The sequence below is a fragment of the Peromyscus maniculatus genome, chromosome 21 (assembly GCF_049852395.1).
Source record: "Peromyscus maniculatus bairdii isolate BWxNUB_F1_BW_parent chromosome 21, HU_Pman_BW_mat_3.1, whole genome shotgun sequence".
Taxonomy (NCBI): Eukaryota; Metazoa; Chordata; class Mammalia; order Rodentia; family Cricetidae; genus Peromyscus; species Peromyscus maniculatus.
Window position 1 is genome coordinate 28,398,077 of NC_134872.1, and position 19,566 is coordinate 28,417,642.

General features: G+C 46.2%; 1 protein-coding gene across 10 annotated transcripts in view; it reads right to left on the minus strand.

Annotated features, from left to right (window-relative positions):
- Positions 1-19,566, minus strand: part of Ascc1 (activating signal cointegrator 1 complex subunit 1) — a 107,157-nt gene that overhangs the window by 39,731 nt on the left and 47,860 nt on the right. For all 10 annotated transcript variants that reach the window (XM_076557199.1, XM_076557198.1, XM_076557201.1 and 7 more), the window contains 2 exons: positions 10,227-10,346; positions 1,002-1,126 (listed from right to left, as the gene is read on the minus strand). In XM_076557199.1, the coding sequence (XP_076413314.1) occupies positions 1,002-1,126; positions 10,227-10,346 (245 nt within the window). The remainder of the gene's footprint in view (positions 1-1,001; positions 1,127-10,226; positions 10,347-19,566) is intronic.

Sequence of the window (19,566 nt, forward strand, 5' to 3'; positions counted from 1 at the left end):
CTAACAACTCCATGAACATAACACATTTTAGCTCTGTGTGTGGGGACTCTGGACTTGGGTCGAATGAAAAGTGTTCTAAACAAGACCCCAGCCTCAGGCATACTCCACAGTTAAAAAACGAGTTCTGAAAGTCAGACATGGTGGCTCACACTTATAAAGCCAGCACTTGGGATGTGGAAGCAGGAGATGAAGAGTTCAAGGCCACCCCCCCTGAATAGCAAATTTAAGGCCAGCTTGGGTTACATGACATCCTATCTCAAAAACACAAGCAAAGCAAACATAAACAGCTTTCCTGCTAAGAAAAAAAAAAATGAGCAGTTTGGAAAGAAGTAAATCAATACCAGAAAAAAAATATATTAAAAAGGAGAGACTGTGGGTAGGAGACAGCTCAATCAGTATAGTGCTTGCCTTGCACCTGAGCCCAATCCCAGCACCCTTGTCAAAAAACAAAACACCCAAAACAAAGACACCTGGCACAGTGGCACACTTACTATAATCTCAGCCAGGAAGAGGCAGAGACAGGAACATCTCAGGCTCTTTGGACATCCAGACCACCCTACTTAGTGAATTTCAGGCAAGTGGGAGACTCTGTCTCAAAAAACAAGGTGAATGGTGCCGGGGGAGACTGAGATTTTTCACTGTTTAGGTTATTTACCTGGGCATCTTAAATTCTTCTTGAGGGAGGCATGCTAAGGATTGGAAGAAGGACCTCATGCATATAAGGCAAGCTCTTTACCCTAAGCTGCACCCCAACCCTCATCTCCAGGCAAGCACTTTACCCCTAAACTGCACCCCCAACCTTCATCTCATATTTTTGTTTGCAAAATCTGACAACCCCATGTGTGACAATGCTAAATGTCACACTAGGTATGCCCCTGCCACTTCCACTGGGTTCATCACAGCCAAGGAGTAGAGAGATTCACGACGGCCACTCATTTAAAGCTCAGCTAAGGCCGGAGGCCCTGTGGATCACAGCCCGCTGCAGCTCTGGGAGGACTCACCATTGGGGTCTTTCCTGAAGAGTGTGTTCATGACTGTGGCGTGTAGTTTCACACTGTTCCACTCTTTCACTGTTAGTCCCAGCTCCTGGAAGCGCTCCAGCACTCGGTCAGCTAGTTCTTGCAGCCTGGACAGGGGGGAGCGCCACAAACCTTCGTGAACTCAACCGGACCAATTGAACATGCATGCGTGTGTGCTCTGTGCCAGTCATGGGAAGAGACTGCAGTCCCCACCGAGCTTACTGTCTGGTCAAGAAGGCAGCCTTGGGAACAAGTCACTGCAGTCACGGTGGCACGAGCCTGTGATCCCGGCACCCAGGAGGCTGAGGTAGAGGAGTTATAACTTTGTTTGTTGTTGTTTTCTGTTTGTTTGTGAGTCAGGCCTCAACTATGCAGCACTGGCTAGCCTAGAACTCAGGATGTGGAGCAGACTGGCCTCAGACTCACAGCCATCCAGCAGCCTTTGCTGGGATTTAAGTATGCGCACCAGCACAGCGGGCGGGATTCTGAGTTTGAGGCAAACATGAGATACACGCGAATTCCTGCAGCCCAGGTCACAAAACAAGACCCTGAGGAGAGGGAAAGGGAGATCGCGGCAGCGCAATATGGTTTCACGAGAGTGACTGACGCTGCATGGAGACAGATTTCAGCGTGTTCTTGAAGGATTAATAAAGAGCCACAGACAGAACCAGAAAAAGACGGGCACTCCAAGCAAAGAAAAAGCAGAACATGAGAGACCCCAACGATGCGTGGTCATCACAGACGGCAGCCTGCTGGTTCCCGGAGATGCCTGGGACAGAGTAAGGAGGGCTGGGTATGAAGTTGGGAGACAGGCAGTGGCCCAGGACAGCTAGGTGGCTTCTTCACTGAGAAAGAGTAACTGACAATGCACTGGCCGCCACACTGAGCACTCGGTATCCGCTCACGACACATCAGTACCCCTAACTTACCCCTGGGGAAGTTAAGGGAAGGGAAGTTATGGAACCTGGGCAAGGTCATGGAACTACTAAGTAGCTAAGTGGCAAATCTAAATTCTCTCTCCCCCACACACTTTAGAGGCTGGGATGTTGCTCAGTGGTAGAATGGTCTGCTTAGTATACTAGGCCCCAGACTTTGTAACCATTTTTCTATTAATTTTAAAATGTCTTTCTTTTTCTTATCTTCGTGGGGGGGCACCCGAGCAAACAAGCCAAGTGCACCCACATGTGTGACAACTTGCGGAGTCGGGTCTCTCCTTCCACCATGCTGGTTCTGGGGGTCGAACTCAGGTCGTCAGGCTTGGCTGCAAGCACCTTTACCCACTGAGCCATCTCACAAGCCCCTTTTACATAATGTTTCAGTCAGTTTACAGAATAATGGGTTTATGACATTTCCATATATCCATATCCTTATCTTTATTATAGTCAACCTCCTGCTACCTTCCCTTATCCCTCTCCCCCCAAATCCATTTTAATTAATTAAAATTTTAAATTTTTAAATGCGTTTTTAAAAATCAGAGCAGGTCAGTGTGCCTTCCGAGTCCACAATCCTCAGGAGCCCACTATGAATGAGGAAGTGCTGAAGGCCTACACTCTGGGGCAACGAGGAGGAACTCTGGAGAGCTCAGTGAGAGACGGGACGCCCATCCCGACACACACGGCAGAGGAAAGGAGAAAAGGACAGTGAACATGGCTCCCCCACCCTGGAGACGGCGGCCAGCCAGGTCACTAACCCAACAGGCGGCTAGGAGGACTCATCTGCTCACTGTCATCACGGGACAGGGCTGACACTGGGCCCGTCTACTTGTATGGCACAGGGTATCAGGTCTGAAGGACAGTCCAGGCACATGTGTCCAAAACAGACAGAAATACAAGTCTGAAGTTCAACCTAGGAGTGTGGGGACTGTCAGTTCAGCATCCTTTAGCCAGATGTGGTGACACATGCACTTGGAAGATAAAGGCAGGAGGTCAAGGTCATACAGGGTTACTCTCCGGTAGGCAGCCAGTATACTAGCCATCCAGTATACTAGCCAGTATCCGAGACGCCATCTCAATAAACCAGGAAGAGCAGTGAAAGCCCAGTGCAGGTGCAGCATGGAGGGAGGATTAAGGGCAAGCCACGTGAAAGCTAGGGACAGCCTTCTGGGATGCTCACCTATGGAAGGGCAGAGAAGGAACCAGAAGACAGCTGGTAAGGGTGAGAAAACAGGAGGAGGACCTTAGAGAGGCTAGAAGGAGCGACAAGGAGCAGAGCCAGTTCAGGCAGCCGCTGGGGGGGGGGGGGGCCTGTAGCACAGCAGTTTCATTGGCACACAGGGAGGGACAGAAGTCTCACAACAAAGTGCAGAGGAGGAATCAGACAGGGAGACAGCGAGGGCACACTAGGCTCTCAAGACACTGGAAAGGAGGGAGAAATAGAAATGTCAGTTTTCAGCAGGCCACAAGAAGCAGTGTAGGCTTCTAAGAAGCCAGGGACTGAGAACTAAAAGCATATCGCTCAAAACAGATAAATGTGCAGTATCGGGGTTCATTTACTGCTACAGAGGTGGGGTGGGGGAAGATGTACCTCCACAATTGTTCTCTTAAACTGTTTCCTGTTTACAGAAATAGCATGCTCATCAAGAAACTAGGAAAGGGCAGAAAAGCATCAGAAGGAAAACAACCCACAGACACTTGGGTGCTTATCTGTGGATGGCGAGGTGACGTCATCAGACAAAGAAGCAGACACCCTGCTGTAGAGTAGACCTGGTGATAACATCAGCAGCACCGAGTGCCTTGGGTGACTTAAGGGGAGAAGAGGTTAGAGTTGAGCTGGACTGAAGGAGGAGATGAGGACAAAAGCTGAGAGTACTCGATGCATCTGGATTTCAGTTGAATGAATAAATGACCTACATAAGTATCAAGTGTTCAAGGAACATCTACTGTAAGCCATGCATTATCCAAAAAATGCTAGTTCTAGAAAACCGAGTGGCACGTGTTCTCCAGCATCGAGAATCTGACCACCTCCTTGAGAAAAAGAAGGAAAGACAGACATTGGACATAGGCAAGGTCTCATCTCAAGCTGATGCCCAGGGGAGGTCCACAGGTGAAGTGGTAACTTGGTGTCAGGCTGAAAGAACCTGGCTACCAGACTGGAAATTACTAATTCAAAGATTCGAGATGATGGGCGATTTTACTGAAAAGAAGTCCGATGGCACACAGGTACAGCTTTGAAAAACTGATGTAGTATTTCCGAGCATCTAGGCACACTGACATGACTGTGAGCATCTCAGGGCCAACTCATCAGAGGAACTGCAGGAAAGACTCAGTTTGTAGAGTGCTGGGCTCAATGCCAACACACACACACACACACACACACACACACACACACACACACACACACCCCAAACATGGTGGCATATGCCCTTACTCTCAGCACTCAGGAGGTGGAGATAGGAGGTCAGAAGTTCAAGGTCATTCTTGGTTATATAGCAAGGCCAGCTTGGGCTATATGAGACCCTGTTGGAAAAAGAACTGCAGTATAGTGTAATGTAATTCTATTTGTTTAAAATAACACATACAGACAATAACTCTTGGCAGTTTTCACTCTGGGAAGGAAAACAGGGAAACAGGGGTTGGCAAGTTCATTTTTACTTAATTCATCTGTTAAAAAAGAAAAAAAAATAAAGCTTGGCTGTGAAAGGAGAGAGCAACTTAGACACAGTGATACTGAAATGTGCAGCTATACATTTTAATCTCCCAACAGACAAACACCACTCTCCCATTTGCCAATTCTCAACAACTAGACTATATCCACTTCTTTTTTGTTTTGCTTTTATTTTTAAGTTGCATTTATTTATTTAATTGTGAGCGTGAACAGACATGGGTGTGGAGCTCAGAGAATAACTTGAGAAGTTGGTTCTCTTCTTTCTCCTCACAGGACCTAGGGATCAAATGCGGGTCCTTTGGCTTGGTGGCAGGAGCCTTTACCCACTGGCCTTGAACTCACAGTGTAGCTAAGAATGACCTTGAACTCCACCTTGGCCTCCCTCCTCAGTGCTGGTATTACAGGAATGCACCACTATGGCCAGCAAAATCCTTTCAAGCATGTATTTAGATACTGTTTTTAAATCTGACAGGAATATTATAGATTTTCTAGTCTGAACTCACCTTTGCATTCCTGATATAAACTAGCTTAGTCATCTCTCTATCCTCTACTTTAAGAAAAATGCCAGATCAAGCGGATTGTACTTTCTGCGTCCAATTATTGATTCCCACTGCCACTGCTCTAACTCGGGCCACGTGCTTCTCCCAGACTATCCTAATGGCTCCTAAACACCCTGCTCCAATTCTTACTGTAATGGCTCCTGCCCTGGCTCCCCCTTCCAGCTCTGTGCACAGTGAATGACTTGTTTTAAATTCATAAAGAGCCATGTGGGGCAAAGTGGCATCTATAAAGAATACTGTCTGCACAAGACCCACATAAGACCAGTCAATCCCCTTTTAGCATGAAGGGGTAAGGGGTCAGGAGTCCCAGCCCTAACTGAGGAGCCCTGGACAGCTGATGGCCACCAGGGAAGGGAGAGTCAGAGTTCTTTAAGGTACTGTAGCTAACGACAGGTGGACAACGCCCCATGATGGCCCCACACCCTGGAGTCTATAAGCAGCATAAACTGGACTACTGGGTTACTTTTAAGAAAGGGGGTGGTGAGCCAGGTAGTGGTGGTGCACATCTTTAATCCCAGTACTGGGGGGGGGGGGCGGGGGAGAAGGGGCAGAAGTAGGTGGATCTCTGTGAGTTCAAGGCCAGCCTGGTCTACAAAGTGAGATCCAGGACAGACTCCAAAGTTGCACAGAGAAACCCTGTCTCGAAAAACAAAAACAAAAAAGGAAGAGGGAGAGCATTTGCTGCTTTTTCAGAGGACCCAGGTTCAATTCCCAGCTCCCACACAGAGGCTTACAACCATCTGTTAACTCCAGTTCTGTGGGCTCTGACTCCTTCTGGTGTCACCAGGCACCAGGCACACATGTGGTACATAAACATACATGCAGGCAAAACACCCACATACATAAAATAATAAAAAAATAAATAAATTTAAACCATTTTTCTAAAAGTGGAAATGAAGTAAGGGGAGAGGAGTTCTGGAAGGAATAAGGGGGAGGATGGGGGATGGATATAATCAAAATACGTTGTATAAAATTCTCAAAGAATTAACGAAAATGTTTGTAAATGGCATCCGCCTGTGGTGATTGAATAGGAAGGGCTGCCATAGGCTTACAGACCCGAATGCTTGGTCACCAGGGAGAGGTTCTACTTGAGAGGGATTAGGAGGTGTGGCCTGGATGGAGGAAGTGTGTGTGTCACTGGGGGTGGGCTGTGAGGTTTCAGAAGCCCACGCCAGGCCCAGTGTCTCTCTCTTCCAGCTGCCTTCTGATCTGGATGTAGACGTCCTGGCCACCATGTCTGCTGTGTGCTGCCATGCTCCCCACCATGACGATAATGGACTGAACCTCTCAAACTCTAAGCCAGCCCCAGTTAAATCCCTTCCCTTATGAGAGTTTCTGTGGCCGTGGTGTCTCTTCACAGCAATAGACCACGGACCAAGACAGCATCTATTATTGAATACACAAATCTCTCATAGTTTATGATTTCCTACAAAAAGCTCTTGTACATGTTTTGTCATATATTCCTAATTGTCTTATAATTTGTTGAATAATCAGTACATAGTTTTTTAACTTTTAAATGATATTTTCTGCTGGCTAACAACTGTAATTAGTATATTGACTTTACACAAACAACCTTACTAAAAAAAAAAAAAAAACCAAACAAACAAACAAAAAAACTCTCACTATGTAGTCCTAACTAGCCCAAAACTTCCTTATAGGCTTAAGTTTCAGTGAGAGACCCTGTCTCAAAAGTAAATAAATTAGTTAATAAATGAGGTAGATGACAACAGAGAAAGAAACCCTCTGTGTGTTTGTGTGCACACATGCACACATGTGCATCACTTTAAAAGGGCCGCGTCTTACTCCTGTATCAATTAGCACAGGCCTCTAAACTCCCTTGCACAAAGGAGACATTCCAGAAGGTTTATAAGTTGACTTAAACAAGTGCTTTAGAATACATATGTCTCTTAAAAAGTGTACATTAGGGAAGGGGGATTTATAAACCCTGAAACAGCACCCATGGCTCTGCCTGTGAGGAGAAATAGACGATCAAAAGTCAATATCGAGCAGTAATCGAAATGGGGATGACTCAAAACCATTCTTGATTGATCATGTTATAGACTCAATGGCAGTTCACCTTTCAGTTCACAAAGCTTTGACAAAGAGAGTGGCCAAACGTCTAAGAGCCGGCTTTTGGGGAAAGTTAGGATGGACTGGCCTCTGAGACCTGAGCTCTCCATTAGGGAGGGGACAGATGGAGTGTGATAACTGTCTTCAAAAGAAACTCACTTCTATGGGTCTGCGTTTTCCCATTCTCAAACCTGTTCTCCTCTGCATGTGAAGACCTCCAGAACTCAGGGTCTCAGCAGCAGAACAAAGGGCAACCACCAGGGAAAACACTCAAGGCAGTAACTCCATCAGCCTTTCTTAGCTCGCTCTGCTCCCCTCTGGAAGCCAAGAACAGAGTAAACTAAACTGTCTGGTCTCTGCCCTGTGTGCCCTAAAACAGAGCTGAAGTGTAGATGAAAAAATTTTCATTATTATGTGGAATCAAAGATTATAATCCCAAGTAATTTTCCATTTGCCTCCCTGTTACCTGTGTGTCTATAAGCCAGCATGGATTTCAGTCTCACAACAGTGAGTTGGAAGTGCGCATCTGCACAGCAGCCTCGACGAGGTACAAATACTGCAAAGATCACACAAAGAAAGTGTGCAGTGCTGGGAACCAAACCCAGGCCTCAAGCAGAGTACGCAGGAGCTCTACACGGGTTCGGCTCTGGCCGGGCACACAAATGCTAACCGAAACTTAATTGATTATACTTTCCCCGGAAATGACCCAGTCTTAAGAGAGAGGAATCTCAGACTACGAGTTCCCCCGGTGTACTCTGTGGAGTCCTGAAACATCAGGGGGGCCATGATGGCAAAACTACTTCTAAATTGAATTTCATCAGTGTGGGGAGTTGTGTAGGGCACACATGTGGAGGTCACATGACAGCTCTCTGATGCCAGCCTCCTTCCACCCTTACATGAATTCAGGTTGCCAGGCTCGAACATGAAGCACCTGCACCCACTCAACACTAGGCTGGTCTCATGACCAGCCTTAAACACTAGCTGGAGCACGGCTCAGTGGCAGAGCACATGCTGACCATGGAGGACAACATATTCTGCCATTTTTTTGCTGGATGACATTTATAATCATGGTGCAAAAGCAGTGGTGTAGCCCAGAATGGTCACATGACCTGGAAATCCCAGCACTTAGCAGGCTGAGGCAGAAGGATTGAATTGATGTTTCAGGCCAGCCTGGGCTAAGGTGTGAAATACGGTCTCAAACTAATGAATGCAGCATCGGCAGGTGGAAGTGCCAGTCCCTCAGCTGGGGGACTGGGGTGGCATCTGAGTGCTTCACCAGTAACAGTCTTCACTAACATCTGAAGAAGTTCAACCTCAGTCATCCTTGATAAAGCAGAAAAGAACAAAGCTTTATTGAATCTTGCTCCTTGAGCACACAGCCTTTTAGCATTCTTGTGGTGAAACTGCCATTATGTAAGAAGCACTTGCCTGGACACCTAGGCAGACAGCTGTCGGGAAGAACTGGGCACTGAACCAGTTTCTGCCCACTTGAGAGAACACTCGAGAGAACACTGACAGGCAAGTTATGGCTGACCAGGCTCGGTATGTGGAGATATTTTCTTTATCCTTCTTGCTACTGTTTTTGTTTTCTGAGACAGGACTTCATTATGTATGCTTGGCTGGCCTGGAACTCACTAGGTAGACCAGGCTAGCCTCAAACTCTCAGAGATGTACCTGCTTCTGCCTCCTGACTGCTGGGATTAAGGACATGTGCCACCGCGCTGACTTTGGAGGTATGAGTCTTTAAGAAGAACTTGAAAGAAAACACTTATCAACAGTTTCTGCCAATAATAAAACTTGAGTTTTCAGATGAAAATTAGAAATCTTAAGAATGTATAGCAGCCATCATGGGCTTTACAACTTCACAGTGTTCAAATATTTTGATAACATTGATAGTGACATTAGCACATATTTTTAAAAACAGCAGCATAATAAAATGTAACAGCATTTAGAAGCCTTTTATAATTCAGCAAACTACTTCTCAAAAGGAGGAAGAATTTTTGTTTGTTATGTTAAGAGAAGGTCTCATGTAGTTCAGGCTAACCTAATTCACAGAATAAAACAATTATAAAGATGACTGAGTGAGCAGAAGAGCTTGTTGTCACACCTGAACCCCCGGGTTTGATCTTAGGGACCCACAGAGTAGACGGAGGGAACTGACTCCTGCAAATCCATTCTCTGACCTCCACCCACATGCACACACACATACACACAATAAATAAATGTAACAAAAACTTTTTAAAAGATAAGAGAAAGAGCCCGAATTATAGGTGGAGAATTTCTAAGAGGGATGTAGGTATATTTATCATAAAAATTAAAATAGTAATCAGTCTCTGATGTTTAGATGATGTTAACACATACCAAGTACTGTTCTTAACTTGTTTGTTGTTTGTTTTTTGCGAAAGGATTTTTCTATGTATCCCAGGCTTTCTGGAACTCACTCTGTAGACCAGGCTGGCCTCAAACTCCGCCTGCCTCTGCCTCCCAAGAGCTGGAATTAAAGGCCTGTGCCACCATGACCGTCTTGTTCTTAACATTCTATATAGCTTAATCTTAATAATTCCATGGCAGTAAGAGATTATCACCATTTTGTCTTGGTATTCACCAAATTACCATCACATCATCCATGAAACCCATCCTACATCACCTTCCTTCCCGCCTCTCCTATTACGCTGAAAAACACCCAGTCCATTTCCACAAAAATTTGACTGTTATGATCAACATCCACTATTCAAAGAGTCTTTCAGGCTAACGGTCTGACACTTTTTCCCACAACCAACCCTTCCCTAAATGTGTTAGCACACTTGCTTTAGTGAACAAAGAGCCAGGCATGTTAGTGCACACATGGAATCCTAGTACTTGGAAGGCTGAGACAGAAAAGTTAGAAGGAGTTTGAGGTGACAGCCTTCAAGCCTAGAAGGGCCCCAGGCTTTTAGGAACCTTTAATTCAAATAAGTACACATTAAAAACCTACTTGTTGGAGCCATCCTTCATGTGGACTTTGGCATAAAGAACATCCACCATACCAGGATCGTCGTTCATGTACTCGATCCCTGCCATCTCTGCTTCCAGGGGTTTGCCTCCAGAGATGTCGCTGCCAAAGGAAAAACATCAGGTTTGTACAGCTGTGTAAGCAAAGAAGGCTGCAGTATTGTGAAAGATGGTTAGTATGCACAGTCAAGTAGTTAAGAACAGACCGGTGGGGTTCTAGCTGTCCTTCTAATTTCAAGTTACTAAATGCCCAATGCCCACAACTGCAAAACACACAAGAGTATGTTCAGCACCACACCAGGTCCCAGTACTCACGGATGAGCTTTAAGACAGAGCCAAGGATGACAAAACTGGCAACGACATTCTATTGTGCTGGCCCTTCTCTCTTCATTATTTCTACACGTTACAGGAGGCTCTCTTTCACTCACTACTTGCGCATACCAATAACACATCTTCAGGACCACCTGCCCACATCAGTGAAAAGCCTCCTAGACTCATCTGTGCAACAAGTCCCTTTCTAGGGAACTGCCACAAGGGAATGGCAGCACAGGCAACCACAGCTGCCGAACCAAGGTGTTGTTTGGGGGTTTTGTTTGTTTATTTGGGATGTTTGGTGTGTGTGTGTGTGTGTGTTTAAAGTAGTGTTTGAGTCTATTAAGGAAGAGATTTAATATGGATTTAAGCAGAGGCATTAAAGGGGAGAGAGAAAAAGAGGGGGTGGGCAAGTCTAAGAAAACGACAGTACACACTACATATGGGTACAAGCTTCTCAAGAGATGTCACCCTTAGGGCAGGAAGGGGGAGAACAAGGGAATCCATGGCTGATATGTAGAACTGAATTGTATTGTAAAATTAAATTAAATTAAATTTAAAAAAAAGAGAGATGTCACCCTAAGTGTCTTGACAAAAGCCACGTCTGAAGCTGCTGACTTTTGAACATACACTGTGTCTTACTTACTTTTCTACTGCTGAGACCAAACAGATGACCAAGGCAACTTAAAAAAGGAAACATTTAAATTGGGGCTCATGGTCCTAGAGCGTTAGTCTAGGGTCATGATGGAGGGGAGTATGGCAGCAGGCTGTTAGGCATGGTGCTGGAGCAGGAACAGAGAGCTTACATCTTGATCCACAAGCATGAAGCAGAGAGGTAACTAGAATGGCATAGGCTTTTGAAACCTCATGCCCACCCCCAGTGACACACTTCCTCCAGCAAGGCCACACCTCCTAATCCTTCCCAAACAGTTCCACCATCTGGGGACCAAGTAGTCAAACATAGAAGCTTACGGAGGCCATTCTCATCCAAACCACCACACTCTGCTTTAAGTGTTCCTAAGGAATTTCTTTTGGTAAATGACATCATAGGACAGTCCCAGGTCCACTAGACAGGATTACAAATAGAAAAAAGAAAACCCAAAGGGCATAAGGGTTGGAGGAACCCTTACTATACTAGATCCCAAGACAGGTTTTCACTCTGACAACATGTCTTAGCTAGGATTTCTATTGCTGTGAAGAGACACCATGACCATGGAAACTCTTTTAAGAAAAGCATTTAATTGTGGTGGTTCACTTACTGTTTCAGAGAGTCAGTCCATTACCATCACGGCAGGGAGCACTGCAGGGTGCAGGCAGGCATGGTGCTGGCCACAGCTTGATCAGAAGGCAACAGGAAGTGGACTGAGTGTCATACTAAGGGAAGCTTGAGTAAAGGAGACCTCAAAGCCCAACATGATGGTGACACACTTCCTCCAAAAAGGCCACACCTACTTCAACAAGACCACATCTCCTAAAGTGCCACTTCCTTTGGAGGCCATTTTCTTTTTTTTTTGTTTTTGTTTTTGTTTTTGTTTTTCGAGACAGGGTTTCTCTGTGTAGCTTTGTGCCTGTCCTGGATCTCGATCTGTAGACCAGGCTGGCCTTGAACTCACAGAGATCCGCCTGGCTCTGCCTCCCAAGTGCTGGGATTAAAGGCGTCGCCACCACCGCCCGGCAGAGGCCATTTTCCTTTAAACCACCAAACATCCATCCTTAATCTTGTTTGTGATCTTGAAAAAGGTACAGGTTCACAGCTGGGAAAGGAAGAAGGTTAAACTTAGGACTCTTCATTGCTATTGTAACATTCCCGTTTGAAATGTTTCTGTATAAAAGAAAAAGAACAGCCAGGCAGTGGTGGCACACACCTTTAATCCCAGCACTCAGGAGGCAGAAGCAGGTGGATCTCTGAGTTCGAGGACAGCCTGCTCTACAGATTGAGTACCAGGACAGCCTGGGCTACACAGAGAAACCCTGTTGTGATGGTTTGAAAGCAAACAGTCCCATAGGGAGTGGCACTGTTGGGAGGTGTGGCCTTGTTGGAGTAGGTGTGGTCTTTTTGTAGGAAGTGTGTCACTGTGGAGGCGGGCTCTGGGGCCTCATGTATGCTCCAGCCACACCCAGTGAGACAGACCACTTCCTGTTGTCTGCAAGTCAAGATGTAGGATGCTCAGCTCCTTCTCCAGCACCACACCTGGCCGCACAACACCATGGAGCACCATGATGATATTGGACTAACCCTCTGAAAATGTAAGTCACCCCAATTAAATTGTTTTTCCTTGATAAGAGTTGCCGTGGTCATGGTGTCTCTTCACAGCAACGGAACCCCTAACTAAGACACCTGTCGTGTGCGTGTGTGTGTGTGTGTGTGTGTGTGTGTGTGTGTGTGTGTGTGAGAGAGAGAGAGAGAGAGAGAGAGAGAGAGAGAGAGAGAGAGAGAGAGAGAGAGTATTGTTTTTATTTAGGTGATCCTCACAGCAAATCTTGTTAATTGTGTCAAAATTCTTAACTCTTGGCTAGCAAGATTCCAACCAGACTCTAGAGTGAGGAGCTTCTTTCCCTCCCCTTACCCCCTGAATGCTTTCTCTTTCTTCCCTGCCTCAGTTTCCTCCTCTGAGACTTCAATCCCTTAATCTTAAGGGTGATGATGACTGAAGATCCATTCTCCACAACTTCTCAACTGCTGAGCCAGGATGCAGCCCCTACCTCTCCAGGGACTAGAGTCTGCACCTGTGTGACCTAAGGGTGCATGAGAAGGTCCAGCCTTGGAAACTGAAAAAGTGTCATGTGATGGGAACCAACGGTGGTCCCGAATATTCCCACTATCACGTTTTCATCCCAGATGCCTCTAACAGACATATGCTTCATCAGAGTTTCCTGCCCATCGAAAGCCAGGAAAGCTCCACCAACTATATAGTGTTCCCTAAGCATCATATGGCTAGGCCCCATCACCATCTCTTTTATATCTCTATGCCTTAAATAAAGCAGGTGCTCACGGGTCTCTAGTCAACACCAAATGGATGGCCCACCATCTGGGGAAAGGTGCTCTGGGCAATGCTGAGAGGAATGCAGTCACAGCCTGCCATCTCATGGCCTTTTCTGGGCTCTACTGGGAGCCCTGAGACCTGCTCCTTAGGTCTGCCTTGCACCTTAGCTCCCCATGGGAAACCACTGGACTGTCACTGTGCCTCACAACTTCCTCCTTTTGCTCCTTCCAAGCCCTGTATGTTGTGATCATCAAACTGGATTCAGCTGGGAAGACCTCGCTCCTTTAGGAGTTCATCCAGTGTCCCCACCAAGACCTTCAACACTCAAGATCACTGGGTGGGGGATTTCCTGTGGAATTACCTTCCAAGTGGGAGATGTTGGAAGTGAGGAGGAGCCGCAGCCACTGGGGTACTCTTACACCTGCTAGACAGGCAGACTAACGGTTATGGTGTAGTCTCTGCAGAGACTGGGTGGCTGGAGGAGGCCAGCATGGGGCTACTCTGAATGAACATGTCTCAGACAACCAAGGGTGCCGGTACTGGCTAAGAAACAAGACAAGCTTGGAGCACTGAGTGCAGCTGAGGTGCCACCTTCACCCATGTGCCAGGCTGCAGGGCAGTGGACAAGCTGGGCTTGCAGCCATGCCCAAGCACCATATGAGAATATCCTGAGCAGGAAAGGAGCTTGAGCAGGCAAGAAAAGACTGCACCCAACCAACCAACATTTATGGCCCCGCGCAGAAGTCTCCCTAGGGCTGTGCTTAAGATAAAGAACATTTCAAAACATTCCAGGTCACAGAGGCCTGAAACCTCATCTAGTCTACCAAGTACACGCAAGGAAACTTGCTTTAACAATCAACTTTATACTAACTGCACCACACACACTGCTTTGTTTTTTAAGAGATAGGGTTTTAATGGGCATAGTATGCACACACCTTTAATGCAAGCACTTAAGAGACAAAGGTAGGCAGATTTCTCTGAGCTGGAAGCTAGCCTGATCTACATAGCAAGTCCTAGGCCAGACGGAGTTACATGATGAGACCCTGTCTCAAAACAAAAACATAAAGAGAAAGGGTCTTGGGCTGGAGAGATGGCTCAGAGGTTTAAGAACACTGGCTGCTCTTCCAGAGGTCCTGAGTTCAATTCCCAGCAACCACATGGTGACTCAGAACCATCTGTAATGAGATCTGGTGCCCTCTTCTGGTGTACGGGCATACATGCAGGCAGAACACTGTATACATAATAAATAAATAAATAAATGAATAAATGAATAAATGAATGAATGAATGAATGAATAAAATAAATCAGAGAGAGAGAAGAGAGGGAGGGAGGGAAGGAGGGAGGGAGAGAGAGAGGGGGGGAGAGAGAGAGAGGGAGAGAGAGAGAGAGAGAGAGAGAGAGAGAGAGAGAGAGAGAGAGAGAGACAGAGAGAGAGAACACGAACGAACACGGGTCTTATCAAGTTGCCCAGGCAGGCCCAAATCTCTGGACTAAAACAATCCTCGTGCTTTAGTCTTCCAGCTGGAACCAGAAGCATGTGCTGTTCTAGCTTTCCTTCTGCTTTTAAAATTAACCCTGGTGGAGCTGGTGAGATGGTTTAGCGGGTGTACATGCAAGGCCAGTCAAATGACCTTAGTTTGATCCCTGGAACTCATGTAAAAAAGCCGGATGCACTGGCCTACATCTGTAATCCCAGCACTCCTATGGCAAGACGGGGGAGGGAGACAGGAGAACCGCTCCTGGGTACCAGCATAGCAGAGACAACCTCAATAAGGTGGAGGGGGGCAGACCCCCGAAAGCTGTCATCTCACCTTCACAAGCATGCCACGGCACATGAACCCCATAGTGTGTGTCTCTCTGTCTGTCTGTCTGTCTGTCTGTCTGTCTCTCTCTCTCTCTCTCTCTCTCTCTCTCTCACACACACACACACACACACACAATCACAACTGAAAAAAAACCGAAAACAATTTAAAAACTAACCCTGCCTAGTCAGATCGGCACTACCATGTTTTCACTAGGTTGTATCTAATGCCTCATGTAAGAACGATGTGAGCCTTTTTTAGCACCTGCAGAGTCTGTTAGATATGCTGCTCATTACCATTATATTAAGATTGACTTGACTAAACTTGAATGGACTGAGAGCCCACATTCTCTCCTAAAAACCTATCATGCTGTGTTTTGTTGTTTTGTAAGACAGGTCACAAGAGTATGTAGCTCTGTATGTAGCCCATGCTGTCCTAGGAGTGTGTAGCCCAGGCTGGCTTGAACCTGAGGCAAGCTTCTCCCAAGAACTGACATTACAGGTGAGAGCCACTATACAGACTGTCCTACTGGTTTTGATCAGGTAATAACTATCATGAATTGGTATCTTTCTAGAATTTGTTCAAGTATACTTGTGTCATCAAACCGTACCGAATTTTAATGCTTAAGCACCACTACTCTTCCCCTTGACCTGAAGGTCGAATTTCTCCCTCACTGTCTTTCCCTTGGTGCTGAGGACTTTAAATCCTTGGAGTGAGATAGGGGTACCAAGAACAAAAGCTGGGTAAACTCAACAGGGTCCCAAGCTTACTTATGAGTAGAAATGGAAGTACCTGTGAACTACCCACAGATTTATCAAGAAAGAGAATAAAGAGCAGGAGAGAGAAATCTAGTGGTTTGCCTGATAAATGTGCTTTGTCTGGTGGCTTAAAGGTGACCTCCAACACAACAATTAGAAATTAGCCTCTGTCCACAGCTGGTTTCTCCTCCCCAGTCCTGTCCCTCTATATTTACTTGTTGAAGCCCTGCCTGTGAGGAACTCTCAGGCTTCAGGAGACAGACACTGGAGTGACAAGGGGTGGCTCATATTTATCAAAGCAAATACTTAGTGCCACTGCCCTGTTTCTGTCCTATATCCCACAGAGAAAAGTCACAAGGGACACATTTGAGCATCAGAGTTTCCTCAACACTGAATAATTCATTCAAAATCAATAGAGTTGCATGAGCCTTAAGCTTAAGAATTTCAACAGAAATCTGGGTTCTGGTTAGGCAGCATCTTTTAGTTTCAACAACTACCTCCAGATCTCAACGACCCAGATCCTTCAAATACCCACATGGCATTACGCTTTTATCAAATCCCAAATAAGCCACGTTTGTTTTAATATTCCAACTTGAAATGTCATCACATTCAGCTACAGCACAGTCTACACTGGTCCTCTTGGTTCCACTGTTTCCCTTTACACATTTTATTTTGGGATCTTTACAGCCATTATACACTGGCATACTTCCTCAAGGTACCACTGCAAAGGCTGAGGGCAAAGGACAAACCTAAGTGGAAAACAAAAGACAATCTACTTGTCAGCGTTTAATACAATTTTTTTTAAGCGGCATCTCACCCATTTGGGGAAACTGGTCTTCTCTAAGCAGTCCAACACCTGCCCCTCACCTGACATCACAGAAGGGAGTTTGCACTGTAGATGTTTTGAACAAGTGAGCATAGCACAGAGGGGCAGGAGAAGAGGGCTGGGGGCACAGAGGTGGGGAGTGGGGGGCTTGTCTTATTTTACTTGCTGGTCTCCAATCTTCCCAGCTTTTTGAAAAAAGCATCTTCAAACATCTTTCTGCATGCACTGCAGATTTCTGGCAGGGCAACTTTGTCCTATTTCAAAAGCTGTGCTGAATTTGAAAAACTCCAATTACCACTTTCATCCTGTCATGTCAGAGTTTTAGAACTATTAGGACTGTTCTTTATTCCCAGTGCACACTGACTCGGACATGTTTCCAGGCTCTGATTTGGCAGTGAGTCACAAAAGGCACTACATACACAAAAGGGAAGTACTTGGCCAGGTCTGCCCAGAGCTCAGGATTAAAACTCAGTGGTTCAAACCTGTGGCCTGGTTTTCTTAAGGCAAGAACAAATACTTTGCTACATAATATTTTATCTAACGCTACATTTTTTTTCTCTTAGCAGGATAATCTCACTGGCAGCCAGAAAAATGTAGCTACTTTCAGTCTAGTTTAGCAAAAAGAGAATTGAGAATATAATGAAGTATGAGACCTTTAAATATTTTTTATTTTACAAAGAAAACTGCAACTATCTAATGATGAACACCAAATGGTTTTGAGTTTTAAGTAAGATTTAAAAAATAAAACAGCGGGAGTAGTGGCACACATCTTTAATCCCCCAGCACTGGGGAGGCAGAGGCAGGTGGATGTCTGTGAGTTCAAGGTTAGCCAGGGTTACATAGTGAGGCCCTGTTTCAAAAAGAAAAAGAAGGAAGGAAGGAGGGAAGGAGGGAGGGAGAGGGAGGAGGAGAAGAAAAGAAGAGGAGGAGGAGGGAGGAGAGAGGAGGGAGGAGGAGGAAACAGCAGAAAACTGGCCCCCAAACAAATCACTGCACTACACAGTCTGATATGCAACACAGAGAAAAACTTCAGATCTTTTTACCCTGTTCTGCCCAGTGAGCCAGGTGACCCATTTCTTTCTCTATGTAGCTCTGGCTGTCCTGGAACTCACTCTGTAGACCAGGCTGGCCTCAAATTCAGAGATCCGCCTGTCTATGCCTCCAGAATGCTGGGATTAAAGGCATGCTCCACCATGCCCAGCTTAGGTGACCCATTTCTCTACAGGGCCATGTTAGAATAGTATGGCACCTGTATATAATAACTGGAATTTTAAAATAAAGAGTGTGTGTGTGTGTGTGTGTGTGTGTGTGTGTGTGTGTGTGTGTGTGTTCATACCTGGGTGTGCGCGCGCGCCTGCGCTCATACAGGTATGAACACACACACACACACACACACACACACACACACACACACACACACACGCCATTGGTACTTGTATGGAGACAAAAGGACAACCTCAGGCACTGGTCCTTGCTTTCCACCCTGTTTGAGACAGGCTCTCTTGTGTTCATCATTGCATACTCTAAGCTAGTTGGTCCATGCACTTTCCTCTCAGCTTCCCATCTCAACACAGGAGTGCTGGGACTGCAGATGTGTGCTACCACATCTGGCTTTACTTGAGTACTAGGGATACAAACTCGGGTCCTTATGCTTGTGCATAAAGCACTTTATCCACTGAGCCACTGCGGGAAGCAGAGGAAGCCCTGAGTAAATGAAGTCCTGAGTGAATGTGTGCTATCGACATGTCAGGGACCCTGATGTTTCAGTCCCATGGTGGTGAAAAAAGTCTTCCCTGGGTGAGGCCAAGAACAATGCTAAGCTGGTCTGAATGCTGACAGTGTGTGTGGAAATGTCTACTGGCCCCCCTCCTCCCAGATGTTTATGGCCTGAAGACTGCTTCCTATAGAGACCGAGGTTATCAAGACAGGCTGAACCTGCTTCCTGGTGCAGCTGTATCTGATACCCCCGCCTTCTTGTTTATCTGCATGTAATAAGCCTCTTCAGCTGTACGCAGCACCTCCCCACTTAACTACATACAATGAACGTGCCGGGTACCATGGCTTCTCCATCAGAGCCCAGCCCGCACAATCCCAGCTTTTCTGTCTGTCTGTCTGTCTGTCTGTCTTATTGCCTATCATTTCTTCATTTCCTCATCGCTCCTGGGCAGGGTTCCCAGACCCAAGCTGTGCAAAGGCTCAGGAACCTATCTCCCTGCCCAGTAACAGAATTCTCTAAAATCTGTGTGCGTGAGTTAGTTTCCAAATTTCTCTTCATCAATCTTAAGTAAAAAGAGAGAAAGGGTACTTTTGGGTCCTGACTTCAAGGTGACCAATAACAGAAGAAATAATGGCTGTGCCAAAAATGTCCTAGTCATTTCCTCCCGATGCACGCCCAAGGACATTAGGAACGTCCTTATGTCCTGGCCACTGTCAAGGCCACTGCCATCAGGACACTTCCAAAGCAAGTGTCTCCCGCGCTCCTGTGCTTCTTTCTCTGTCAGGCTGTACTACTTCAGGAGCTGTGCTAGTCATAGCAAGGTGGTCAGGGACTGACCTCATGAAGCCTGGAAGGACAGAAAGCCCAACCTCAACTCAGACCCGCTGGTGCCTGCCTCGCCATGCATCTCCACAAACCCCTTGC